Source organism: Psammomys obesus, unplaced genomic scaffold (genome assembly GCF_907164565.1).
Source record: "Psammomys obesus unplaced genomic scaffold, mPsaObe1.curated_primary_1811, whole genome shotgun sequence".
Lineage (NCBI taxonomy): Eukaryota > Metazoa > Chordata > Mammalia > Rodentia > Muridae > Psammomys > Psammomys obesus.
In genome coordinates, this window is record NW_026596117.1 from 10082655 (window position 1) to 10096141 (window position 13487).

General features: G+C 42.9%; 2 protein-coding genes across 9 annotated transcripts in view; one reads left to right on the forward strand and one right to left on the reverse strand.

Annotated features, from left to right (window-relative positions):
- Positions 1-8270, forward strand: part of Aasdh (aminoadipate-semialdehyde dehydrogenase) — a 31515-nt gene extending 23245 nt beyond the window's left edge. For 5 of the 6 annotated variants that reach the window (XM_055629202.1, XM_055629201.1, XM_055629203.1 and 2 more), the window contains 5 exons: positions 755-1535; positions 3506-3669; positions 5312-5434; positions 6627-6758; positions 7783-8270. In XM_055629202.1, coding sequence (XP_055485177.1) covers positions 755-1535; positions 3506-3669; positions 5312-5434; positions 6627-6758; positions 7783-8190 — 1608 coding nt within the window. In that variant the 3' untranslated portion in view covers positions 8191-8270. The remainder of the gene's footprint in view (positions 1-754; positions 1536-3505; positions 3670-5311; positions 5435-6626; positions 6759-7782) is intronic. The other variant, XM_055629204.1, reaches the window with a different exon arrangement.
- A 1745-nt stretch (positions 8271-10015) lies between these two features.
- The window catches only part of Cracd (capping protein inhibiting regulator of actin dynamics), a 207856-nt gene continuing 204384 nt past the window's right edge, over positions 10016-13487 (reverse strand). For all 3 annotated transcript variants that reach the window (XM_055629198.1, XM_055629199.1, XM_055629200.1), the window contains one exon: positions 10016-13142. In XM_055629198.1, the coding sequence (XP_055485173.1) occupies positions 12982-13142 (161 nt within the window). In that variant the 3' untranslated portion in view covers positions 10016-12981. The remainder of the gene's footprint in view (positions 13143-13487) is intronic.

Genomic DNA, 13487 nt, shown 5'->3' on the forward strand with positions numbered 1-13487 from the left:
CACCTGCATACCAGAAGGCACCAGATCTCATTATGGATGGTTATGAGCCACCATGTGGTTGCTGGGAATTGAACTCATCTTAACCTCTGAGCCATCTCTCCAGCCCCTGCCCAAGGCGTTTTTAAGTGTCTCAGTAGATAAGCAAATTTTCTTAGATAAGATACAGATTTTAGCTGGGCAGTGGTGGCACACATCTTTGATCCCAGCACTTAGAAGTTAGAGGCAGGCAGATCTCTTGAGTTTGAGGTCAGCCTGGTCTACAGTGCTAGTTCCAGGATAGCCAGGGCTACACAGAAAAACCTTACCTCGAAAAACAAAAAAAGAAAAAAAAGGTGTGTTTGGTTAGTTTTAAAAACTGAGGGCTAAGCTTTTATCACTCCACTTGTAAAGTAGTTTGACTTAGGTGAAGTGGGTCAGTGTTATTTCCATGTAGGGAATATCAGCTATGAGGATCTTCAGGGCTAGTTGGTAAAGCAGATGTTTCTGTGAGTTTTTTCCTTATGTTATAGGTAGGAGACCTGCTCTAAAAGAAATCGTATTTAGCGACTATACAGTGACTCTGTGACAGAGCTGGTGGTGCAGTCATGATCCTTAGTACAGAGAAAATATTTTTAAATTTAACTGTTAGTATTTTCCCATTTTTTGTTAGGGTGCTATCTGTGTTGTAGGTACTGTCAGCCCTCTACCAGTTGTTATGTTGAAAACTCTGTAGGTTTGGGCTCTTACCGTTTCTTCCCCCTTTTCTCATCTGTAGTCTATTCTGAGTCTCCCCGAGGATCCCACAGTTCCTGACAACTCCGTCTTCTTAGCTAGTGGCGGGGATTCCCTCAAGTCCACATGGCTCCTCAGTGAGCTTGAAAAACTTACCGGTACATCCATACCTGGCCTTCTGGAAGTTATTCTCAGCAGTTCTATCTTAGAGGTTCACAACCACATTGTTCAAACCGTGTTTACGCATGGGGACCTGAAAGTCGACAGGAGTTATGCCACAAAAAGGAAACTCAGTGACACCTATCCAGAGGAAGCCAGCAAGAGGCCTGCACGTCTGGAGTCTGCCTTGCCTTCAGACCTCGACAGTGAGACAAACGCTTTGATTGCTGTTAGCAGAGGGAGTCAGGTTTTATCTCTGGGCCCTGGGAGGCTTTTACCTAAGTTAGGACACTGCTCTTCCATCTGGCCTCTGGATTTAATTCCACAGACTAACCCTCAAATATTAAAAAGCATAAGTCCTCCAGCTCCTGATGAAAAGTTGAAAAAGCCACCGGCTTCTCAGGAGGGGAGCCCTGTGGCCAGGGCTGAGACAGTGGTGCTGCGTGAGAGGTGGCGGTCAGACACAGGCAAATGCGTCGACGCTTCCCCACTGCTCGTGATAGCAGCTGTGGATAAGTCGCCCACAACCATGTATATCGGCTCCCACTCGCACTGGGTGAAGGCAGTGGACCTTTTCTCTGGGAAGATGAGGTGGCAACAGCTTTTGGGAGATCGAATTGAATCCTCAGCATGCGTGTCAAAGTGTGGAAACTTCATTGTAGTGGGTAAGTCTCTGAATCTGAGGTTCGTAGAGTTACATTGAACGTGTGTGTGTGTGCGTGTGTGTGGTTGGTTGGTTGGTTGGTTGTTGTCACAGGTCAGTGGTTAAGTTTATACTGCTTAGCAGCATGGCTTGGGGTTCAAGTCCCTGGATATAAACTTAACTCTGTATTGCTAAACTCAGCAAATTTGGTGGGTCGTTGGACTTAGAACCTCACTTTTCTCGTGGATAAAATGAAAACAGTAATAAAACATGGTGTGGTAGCATACACTGTTGAAACCTCCTGACCTCAGCAGTTTCCCTGGGGCAGGAGTTTTGGAGGCACTTAGCTGATGATCAGGGCCTCCTGCTTTTCTGCAGGCAATTGAATGCTTTGTGTAGACCAAAAGATAAGCTTTCAAGATGGCTCCTGGACAGCACTGTTAGCACAGGGCGTAGTTCCCGGGCTCATTCTTGGTTCATTTTTGCTGAGAAGAGTCAGGTTTTGCCACACAGGCATCTTTGTAGCTTTCTGAATGTTTGCACAGCATGGCATCTGACTTCCTCAGAGTGGATGATCTCAAAGAGGAAGCCATAGGAGCCATATAGTACCTTTTAGAACCTAGTCTCCAAAACTGGAGACTACCTTTTTTGCTCAGTTTTGTTCATTGAACTAAAAATCACCAAGTTCAATCCATGCTTAGGGGAAAGAATTAGTCTCCACCTCTTGAAGTGCATTTGAGAATCTGTGGGTGTATTTTAAACCCATTGACAACTATCTGAGAGCTCTTGGCAGAATTGAGCAAGCTTACCCGTCCATTAGTACTGCACACACAAAGCTCCTAATGAGTGATGGCAACACAGAAAGAATCTCAGAAGTTGAATCTGAAGTCAGAGCAATAACTTGGCCATGGACAGAGCCATGTAGAGTGTAGGCAGTGAACCTGTCCTAAATGGCTGACCTCAGATTGCCCAGGTATCTGTGGTGACTTCACTTACAGGGGTTTTTGTTGTTTGTTTGAACCAGTTCTATTCAACCACCTCCTCATCCACTACTTGGGAAGAGACGTTTGGTGTAGTTACGAAGAGTACAGTCTCCTAGATTTATTAAATCCTGACACTGCCACATGGTAACTTTGAAATTGCCCCATTAGTTAATCTACTTCCATGTTGTCATCTATAAGTGTGGGTATAATTAGGCTAAAATATTTGAAAAAGCAAGCTGGGATGTGGCTCGGATGGCAGAATGCTTGCCCAGCATGTTCAGGGCCCTAGGTTCAGTCCCCAGCATGCATAAACTGGATGGCGTGAAGCCCACCTGTCATCCCAGCATTCAGGGAGGTGGAGGCAGAAGGATTAGAAGGTCATCCTCCCCTAATAGAATCCCCAAGGCTAGCCTGGGCTAAAGACCCTGTCTCAAAAGAAGAAGCCCCGATACATAGCAAGTACCTAGTGGACATTGATTGTTTTAGTGTTAGCATTCTTCGAAGAGCTGAGAGCATCTATCCTCCTGTGAGTTGTTACAGTAACCTTCGGGTAGAATAATCCGAGGCTCTGTGACCTGGGTAATTGATCCAACAACAGCCAGGATGGATTGCGATGGATTTGAATCCAATTCTGTCAGTGTGCATGTGCACATGTCCCCGTGCGGTCAGAGGACAACTTGTAGGAGCTGGTTCCCTCTTTGCCCTGTGCTGGGTCTTGGGATCAAGGTCAGGCTGTCAGGCTTGGCAGCAGCAGGTGCCTTTACTGGCGGTCTTGCTGGTGCAGAGTACCAATACAAAGCTGGAGCTAAGGCCTAGTGCCACAACCACACCAGCACCAAGTAAGGATTTTACATGAGTGACTGCTGTCCAGTTTCTGCTCGTGTGTGCTGAAGCCCAAATCAGATGAGTAAACATATAAGAAAAGCGTGGCAGAGACTGTCATTATTTAAACTAAATAGTTTATATCGGTGTATCTCAGTCTCATCTTTTATATTTCATTTCTCTGTAGGCTGTTATAATGGATTAGTTTATGTTCTAAACAGTAAAAGTGGAGAAGAATATTGGACATTTACTACTGAAGATGCTGTGAAAAGCTCGCCAGCCATGGATCCAACCACAGGACTCATTTATGTGGGATCTCATGACCAGCATGCATATGCTCTCAACATTTATGTAAGAATTCACCTCATCAGCATCACAGCATAACACAGAAGTGCAAGTAACTTCAGTGCACGCGGGTCTGGAGCAGGTGTTAGCTGTAGCCCAAGCCTGACACTGGGTCTGGAAAGGAATGATTATTTAAATTTTAACTAGCTTTCTTTCAAGTAATTTATGCAATATAAAGCATTCAGGATGATCATAACAGAGAAAAAAAAAAAAAACAAAAAACAAAGTAAGATATCAGCTATTTTAAAGTTCCATTATATGAAAATATCAAATTTTTATAAAAACTACAAGAAATAGGCTGGTAGCTTTTGAAATAACAGTGAATCAAAACTTAGCTATTTGTATAAATAGAAATAAAGAGTAAATATAAGTTAATTAGGAAAACTCAGAAAACAAAAACAAGGGGCACAAACACCCAAGATTCTCAAGGAGAAGCTGCTGAAGACATGTTTCAGTCCTTTAGCCTTGAAAGGAATGAAAATGAGTCACTGACATATGGAAATCCATAGATCACAGTGCTATAATGATTGACAGCCAGCATCCATGAGAGCCAGCAGCTGCGTGACAGGGAAGCCACAAAGGAAGAGTTTGGGGGGCTGCAGGTACAGCTCAGTTGGCACAGTGCTTGCCTGGTGTGCACGAAGCCTTGAGCGCGCTCCCTCAACCTATACAACTAGCTGGCATGTGTGTCAGCCAGCCCTCAAGAGGATCCGTGGTACAAGATCATCCTTGGCTACATAGTGAGTCTGAGGTCAGTGTGGCTACATGCCTAAAAAAAAAGTGTCCTCTGATTCACAGACACACATGTGCAGACACATAGCAAGCAAATGTAATAAGCACTGTGGCTGTCTAAGTTTGATGTCCTTTGACCAAAAAAAATTTTTTTCCTATGATTCTATCCTGGCAAAATAATCAGAAACATAGACAAATACATACACCAAGTTGTTTATAAGATTGGGAGCCATGCGTGGTGGCACACACCTGTTATCCTAGCACTCAGAGAGGCAGAGACAGGTAGATCTCTCAGAGTTTGAGACCAGCCTGATCTACAAAGTGAGTCCAGGACAGTCAAGGCTACACAGAGAAACCTTGTCTCAAAACAAACAAACAAAACAAAAAAAGGGGGGGGGGGAGATTGAGTAATTGGTTTCTAAGTTTTTAGATCAGAAAATGAGATAATTTTATTTTGAATATATTCAATTCATTTTAAGTCATTTTATAAAGTTAGTGGCAGAAACCTAAGTTCTTTCTTCAGAATGAGTATATGAGCAGGTTCACACACACATACCAGTTAGTCAAAAGAGAAAATGCTTGCATGTTATCTGTAATCAGTATCAATGATATTCTTTACTGCCTTCGCACTAACTTACCTGGCATAGGGTGCATGCCTGAAATCCCAGCACCGAAGCAGCAGAGGCAGGAGGATTCTGAGTGAGTGAATAGGGAGGGCAGGGGAGAAGAGAAGAAAAACCTGCATTCCTCTGGACCCTGACAGCTGTCCCTTGGCACAGCATGTTCAAGGCTCTGGGTTCAGTCCCAGCACCAAAAGGAACAAAGCAAAACAAAGTTGAGGCGGAAACTTAGCTGTCTTATATATGGGCTTGTTAACTACTAACACCACACAATTAATTCAGATTCTTATTTGCAGGAAAAGAAGTGTGTCTGGAAGCTAAAGTGTGGAGGAACGCTCTTTTCTTCTCTGTGTTTGAGCCTACGTCCATACCATCTGTACTGTGCCACACTCGGGGGACTCTTCCTGGCTGTAAATCCTGTAGGCATAAAGTCTCGTGTTGATTGTATTACCTATCTTGATTTTTGTTATTTTGTCTCTCCCCCCCCCCCCCCCCCCCCCCCAGAGATGAGGACCGAACCCAGGGCTTTGCACTTGCTAGGCAAATGCTCTACCACTGAGCTAAATCCCCAACCCCACCTATCTTGATTTTTGATTGTGATGTTTGAAAGTCTTGAGTACTTTTCAGGTAAACGTAATCCACTTAAAATGAGTAAAAAATGAGCTACAATTCACTTAAAATGAGTAAAATTATTTGGAAAAACGAGGAAATAGGAGTTCATGTTTTTATTGTTATTTGTTTCTTCAGCTGTTTTTAACCTTTAAAAGAGATTTGCTCATTTTTATGTGTATAAGTATTTTGTCTGTATGTATGTCTGTGTAACACATGTGTCTGGTGCTTGAAGAGTAGAGGGCATGGGATCCCCTGGAATTAGAATATAGATGGTTTCCAGCTGCAGTGTGTGCTGGGAATCAAACCTGGGTCATATTCAAGAAAAACTGTGGCTGAGTCACTGAGCCCTCTCTCCAGACTCTGTTTTTAACCTTCTCAGACAGGATTTTCTCAATCATGTTAAGAATTTCTTGTCTGTCCCTCATAGTGGTGAATGCCTTTAATCCCAGCAGAGGCAGAAGGATTTCTGAGAGTTCCAGACTAACCTGGCCTACATATCGAGTTCCAAGGTAGCCTGGGCTGCACAGTGAGATCCTTTCTAAATAATAATAAAAACAAAAGCAAAACAACAGTTAAAAAAGCTTCTTGTTCATCATAAGGATAGATCTTGTTAATTTGTCCTACCTTTTAAATTGCTTTTCCGTCCTAAAGCTAGATCTTTGTGTTAGTGCTGCTTTATCTTGTGTTCTGGGCTGAGTGTTGTAACTTCCTAAGCAAGCACTGATTTTCTGACTGCCCGTGTGTGCCGCCGTCACGGACAGCTTGAGGACGTTTAGTTTGTTGTAAAATGGCTCTGCAGGTAAGGCACTTGCTGCCACGCCTGACAACTTGATGGAAGGAGACCATCGATCCACACAGGTTGTCCTCCAGCCTCTACACGTGCGTGTGGCACATACACACTCGTGTGCGCGCACAGCAACTAAATTTAACTTTGAAATGTTAAAGGGACTCGATTAGTAGAATGATTTTCAGTGCTGTCAACTGCTTTGGTCATGACAGGCTACTGGGAGCATAGTTTGGAAGCACTCCTGTGGGAAGCCGTTGTTCTCTTCTCCACGGTGTTGCCAGCGGTTCGTCTGCATCGGCTGTGTGGACGGCAGTTTGCTCTGCTTCACTCACTCGGGAGAGCAGGTGGGAGATCTAGTTCTGTGTGTAACCTTGCCCCTAGCCCCAACCTCCAGCCCTGGAGACTAAACCCAGGGACACGATTAGTGGCAATTCTGTTATTGAGCTACAGTCTCAGCCCTTGTCTGATGAATCTCTCCTCCCCCTGACCCCGCCTGTCTCTCTCTGTCTCTGTGTGTGTGTGTGCGTGTGTAGGTTTGAGTTTGATATTTGATGTGATTTCCTCATTCATTCTCTACCACATATATAATTATAATTACATATATACCATATCTATGTATACCATATATACATACATATACCATATACATATATACCATATATACCATATATATATATATACACACACACACACACACCATATATCTGGTATATCTATACATATATATATATATATCATAATATATTATTTCTTTTGATAGTGTCTCACTTGTTGTCCTGGAACTCACTGTGTAGACTAGGCTGCCTTAAAACAGATTCGCATAGCTCTGCCTCTTGAATGCTGGGATTAAAGGTGTGCGCCACCTGGCAATGCACAGAATTTTGTTTAAAGCTGTAAATCATTACATGTAAATTCTTTTCAGTCCAGTTCCTTCTCGCTTTGTTTGGAAAACTTGAGTAAGACATGTTTTTTGTTTTGTTTTGTTTTTGTCCTTCCCCCTCTTTCTTTTTTTTTTTCCCCTGGCGCTAGAGTTGGAACCAAGTTCTGCCCTTGTCCAAGATTCTTTTAATAACATACATTGAAGACCTAATGCAGTTTTCTCTTTAAACATGGTATCTCTGAACATACCAGTAGGAATTCTCAAGGATGCTCCAGATTAACTGTAGTAATGTCCTCGTGTATCTTGTCCTGGTTTTCTCTACTGGAGCAGGCTGTGTGAGAATGCTACTTTCCAGAAATGGGCATCACTTTTGGTATATGGAGTTACTAGGTGGTCTCCATCACCCCTCTTCTGTCTGCTTGGAAAAGCCCCGGGAGATGTAAGCATTGCATTTGGGTGACTGGCTGTTGCTCCTCTCTCCTTTGCAGGTTTGGCGCTTCTTTGCTGGAGGACCAATCTTCTCATCCCCGTGTATCTCAGCATCAGAACAAGAAATATATTTTGGTTCTCATGACTGCTTTCTCTACTGCTGTAGTGCGGAAGGTCACCTCCAGTGGAAATTTGAGACTACAGCCAGGGTATACTCAACACCGTTTGCTTTCTGTAATCCCAGCCATAGCAGTGAAACACTGCTGGCAGCTGCATCTACTGACGGGAAACTGTGGATCCTCGAGTCTCAGAGTGGGGAACTACAGAGTGTGTATGAACTCCCTGGGGAAGTGTTCTCTTCTCCTGTGGTCTGGGGGTCAATGCTTGTTATTGGGTGCAGAAATAATTATATTTACTGTCTGGATTTATTGTGTGCTCATGAAAATAATCAGGTGTCATCCTTATAAGTGTGAATGTGTGAGACAGTGGGAAATGTCATTGTAAAGATATGTGGATGGTTTTATATTAAAGATTCTATTTTGGTTAAGGAATTTGTCTGCAGTACTCAAGTAGAGAACAGCTCTGTTTATTTCCTATAGAAGCAGCAGGCGTTTCTAGGAAGAGAAGATGAAATACCTGATAAATTTAGCAGGACTTTTAGTTTGGTGTGCTGGCTAATTTTATGTCAGCTTGACACAGCTAGAGTTATCTGAAAGCAGAGAACCTCAATTGAGAAAATGCCTCCATAAGATTGGGTTGTAGGTATGCCTGTTGGACATTTTCCTAATTAGTGAATGATGGGGGTGTCAGCCCATTGTGGGTAGTGCCACCCCTGGGCTGCTGTTTCTGGCTTCTGTAAGCAGGCTGATCAAGCAGCATTTCTCCATGGTTTCTGCATCAGCTCCTGCCTCCAGTTCCCTTCCCTGTTTGAGTTCCTGTCCTGACTTCCCTCCGTGATGAACTGCGCTGTGGAAGTGGAAGCCAAGTAAGCTCTTTTCACCTCAACTTGCTTTTGATCATGGTATTTCATCACGGCAATCGTAAGCCTAACTAGGATGTGTAGAAACATTTGTTTTAATTGGTCCAAAGGCTGCTGCTGTGCTTTGAATGTCATCAAAGCACCCCCACTTTGTTATTAAGAAGGTGGAAGCATAACCCCACCATGGTACTTAAGGGTGGCACTTTTGCCTTGCCGTGTGATGCCCAGCATCACCTTGGTTGGGGCTCTACAGAAGGTCTTTGTCAGTAAGGGACAGTATAAGTAGATGTGGCCGCTGGATCTGTAACTAACTCCTCAGATTTCAGAACTGCCTACACCAGTGTGCTCTTGAGGGCTGGGCCCTCATTTATTTTCGTGCCCTTGGACAGCAGAGATCCTGGTTCGGGACATTTTCAGACTGGGGCTTAGCAGCAGCTACTATATCCCCCTTGCCTCTCAGCCCACTGGTCTTGGGGCCTTTGAACTACACCAAGGGTTCTGCAGGTCTCTACTGTGTGAACCCCCGTGGTGGCAGTCCCTACTCTCCATACCCTGATGAACCAATTCCTTAATCTCTCTCTCTAATAGAATCTGTTAGTTGTTTCTCCAGAGAAATAATAGGTTCTACATTTTGCAATAAGTAAACACCCTTTCATTTTTCTACCTAGGTAAGTATATCTGACCAGCTATGACTCTTTAGAGAACTCTAACACACTGAGGTAGTTTTGTGGGTTTCAGGGGGTTTAAAGACCTCTGTGGAAAAGAAAGGCTCAGCATATACTTTGTGAGTTATAAGCAGAATACAGCATTTACTATTTATACTGGAAATTTGACAAGGTTTTCACCTTTTGTGTTCTTCCTTCATGTATGTAAGTGTATCATGTGTGCATTCCCTCCAGAAAACAGAAGAGAATGTGGATCCTCTGGAGCTGGGACTTGAACCCAGGGCTCTGTTCATGCTGGGAAAGCACTCTACCACTATTTTCTCTCTCTCTCACACACACACACACACACACACACACACACACACACACACACACACGTTTCGATGTGACAGGTGGTAACACTGGGCTTTCGTCATTCCTGCTCTGCAGCCCATGCAGACTTCACAGTTTTTCACCAAGTTGTTCTTGCAGGTCATATGCTCTGAGAGGCCAAGCCAGGTGGTGACCCCCAGCTGGCGCTGCTGGGCCACAGCCCACATTAAGGAGATGGCAAGAGGCACTTCCTTATTCATATAGTCTTCCACTGGGATTTTTGGGAAAAATAAAAGTAGCATTAAAAGCAACTTGAAATTTTCTTATTTGTCCAAAACTCTGTAAATAAAAAAATTACTCATAGCTGGCCACTGAAATCAGTCAGAACTTCAGCTTACAAAGGACATTCCATGAGTGCCAAGGATCTTGTCGGTATTTTATTGAAAGGTCTTTTCCCTTAAATAATGGACATTTTTACATTCAAACTGTGTACAACCAAAATCTCAAAATAATATTAAAATCACACTAAGGAATTTTTATTAAGTATCTACTTAATTTTATTGTTGGTAAAAATATTGCAAGACACTTGTAGCTAATGTTGCTGCTTTAAAATAAGCAAACTAAACATCACAAGAAGAGATGGTGGATACATACTATACATTTGGAGTTAACCAGCTAAAATGAGAATTTAATGGTAATCAGCCATGTTTTGTAAGAAACAATTGCACTTGAGACGTTTTTAAAGTAAACAAAAAATTCTATTTCCATAGATAAGTCTATGAACAGAGAGGTTACTCATCTACAACCTTGCCAGAAGTGTGTTAAAAAAAAAAAAAAGGTTGTGTATTTAATACAGCAGTCATTCATTAAAAAAAAAAAAAAGTCTTGAATTTTTTGTTTTCATAGAACTTTCCCATAGCCTGTTGCTCAGAAAAGTGCAACACAGCTAAAGCAGAATAACACTCGATTGGTATTTAGTGCAGGTTTGGGGTGACGTTAAATGAAATGTTAAACGTACTCTTCAGCAAGTATGATGGCTGCCTTTTCCTCAGTACATTCTTCTTTTAAAGATGGTGATGAGGCATTCCTAGCCACGCTGTTTCTTGTCTTGTGTATAGGCTCGTGGTGCTGAGTCAGTATGAACGCATCTACTATTTTTTTTTCTTTGTCTGGAGGCAGGGTCTCCATTATGTACCCTTGGCTAGCCTGGAACTCATTATGTAGACCAGACTGGCCTTGCACACATAGAGATCCACCTGCCTCTGCCTACCAAATTCTGGGGTAAAAGGCATGTACCACCATGCCCAGTCCTATTCTTTCTTAATCATCTTATTTCTGTACCTGTTTTCTGCCGTGACTGTGGTACTGGCCAAAGCTGGCAGGATGGAAGAAGTCGATTTGGAAGAATCACTGTAGCACTATAATTCTAGGGCTTTGGGTAGAAAGATTCCCATTCAAATGTGTTATAAACAGTGAGGAAATCATCGAACTAACAAACATCTACACATAAGATTGAAAAATGAACCCTAGTATGGAAAACATGCAGTGGAATAGTATTTGCTTATAATAGCAGTAAAAAAAAAAAAAGGAAAAAAAGTTATATTGATTCTTAACAGTCTGAAGGTCCAGTATGTATAATACTAAATCCAACTTGCAATAGTACGGCTATCCACTTGACCACACATGCCAGCTGCTTTATGAAGCTGAGCCATTGTTTCTAGAGAGAAAATGGTTTCTATATGGTAAACAGCATCCCTGCCACCCTGTAGGGGAGACAGAGTAACAGCACATTGCATATTGAGTAAGCACAAAGGAAAGGTAATAATGGGTGCTCTAAAACACCTCAGTGTGGGAGGAACAGCGATGCGGCTCCCCCTGCACTGGCCGAAGAACCGCACCTATAAGAATCCATGAGAAGGGAAATAAGCCAACACCATGTGGTACAAAGTTCGTGCCAGCACTCTGTAGGCGTTTGCTGGTATGTCTAGTGTCATGGAAAGCAAATCTAGAGAAATAAACAAATACAGGTGGCTTTGAAACTGCCAAGTCCCTTCTTTGTATACACGTGTATGATAACAAGGCCACGTAAAACTCTGAGATGCTTTTTTTTTAAAGGTATCAAGGTGAATGCTCTAAATTTTAAATGCTTTGGAACATTCAACTCATAATTATTCAAGTATAGTAAAGAAAGACAATTCTCTGCTGGAAGTCCTTAGTACAGATAGGTTACACATCTTGGCTTGTTCATTTCCCCAAAAGGCCAAGGGCAGATTTCGGAGGCAACCTAAACTATCGTACATACATGGCTGGTGTGGGTGATGTTTTATTTTCTTGTTTCACTTTCCATCTTTGGATGGACAAGCCTTCTCTTCAGTGTGAAAAGCTAGATGGCACCAGTCATCATACCCCAAGGTTCTTCACCTTTGGGTCAGATCAGATTTCATCTGAAGAGTTTTTCCTAAAATATATATTCTAAGCCCTGTGTTCCCAGGATTTGGGAATGCAGCCTAGCTCTTCATGAAGATTACTAACATCTGAATACCTAGTCTCCAGATCAACCACCACAGAGATGCTCGGAGACAAGTCTGACACAGAATTTCCTTTTTTCACCAGATTACCTACAAATGTTCCTTAGGAGCCAGCTAGGCCAGATGGTCCATGTGTCTTTCAGGAGGGTATACTAGTATGACAGGGCACACTAGGGATCTAGTGTTGTGTGAGTGTACGTGGATTTGCTTTGTTGTGGTCTTAGGGTGGGGAAAATTCACGAAAACCAGACATAGGCACAGAGTTGGGAACCAGCTTTTCCTTTCTTTTCCTGCATTCAGGAGAGGGGCGACACCATGTTTTATGTACATGTGAACCTGTCACTGTTACATATGCAAACACAGTAGGGTAAACGTTTTAGAGAGAAGAGTAGAGAATCAAAAAAACTTAGAGAGATTGGCAAAAGGACATGTTCTGAAATGGTGCATGGGTGTGCATATGTGAGGGCCATGGAATGGAGGGCATGGCAGGCTCTCCTGAGGAGCTCTCGTTTGCAGATTTTGCTTCATGTGGTCCCTTAGACAAAATTGTCTCTTGAGAACTAGGGGGAGCTCAAGGCACCAGGACCCCGGGTTGTGCAAATACACTTTACAATGAACACCACCAGTTCAGTTTCTAAACATTATTTTAGAGCCTATAAAACATGCTTCTTTTTTTCCCTAGCTTGGTTTCTTTACCTCATATAAAAAATAAATAAATAAAAAGGGCAAGAGAAGAGCCAACAACTGGCCACAGAAATGGGTAAAAGTCACTGTTTACTTAATAATTTGTGGGCAGTCGCTCCAGGCCTTTGCTTTTCTTTTGGCCAAAGCCAGCCAGGCAGGTTCTGTGGACACAGGGGCAGCGTCTGGGGTGGAGAACCTCTTGGTGACCTCTTTAACCAGTGGTGCTGGCGGCGCAGAGTCTGAGATCTCCACTGCAGAAGAGAAAGAAGTGAGAGCCACATGCCAACAACAATTTTGATTAATAGAATTAGACATACTTATTGCAGATGAAATGGCATTCACACACACACATACACACCGGCTAAATCTAACTAACTGATATTCACAGGGTTATATGTAAGAACATTGAAAATCCACTCTCAACATTTTAAGAGTCCAGTAGGTTGTTAGCTGTGGTCACTGTGGTACACACGAGATTTAAGTACCCATTAGCAAACCCCTCCCCAGTCCCCTCTCCAGAACAAGATTTTGACATAAAGGCTTGCTTTATTAAGCCAGGGCTGCCGTGTGGTGTGACAATCCTTCTGTGCTTCTAA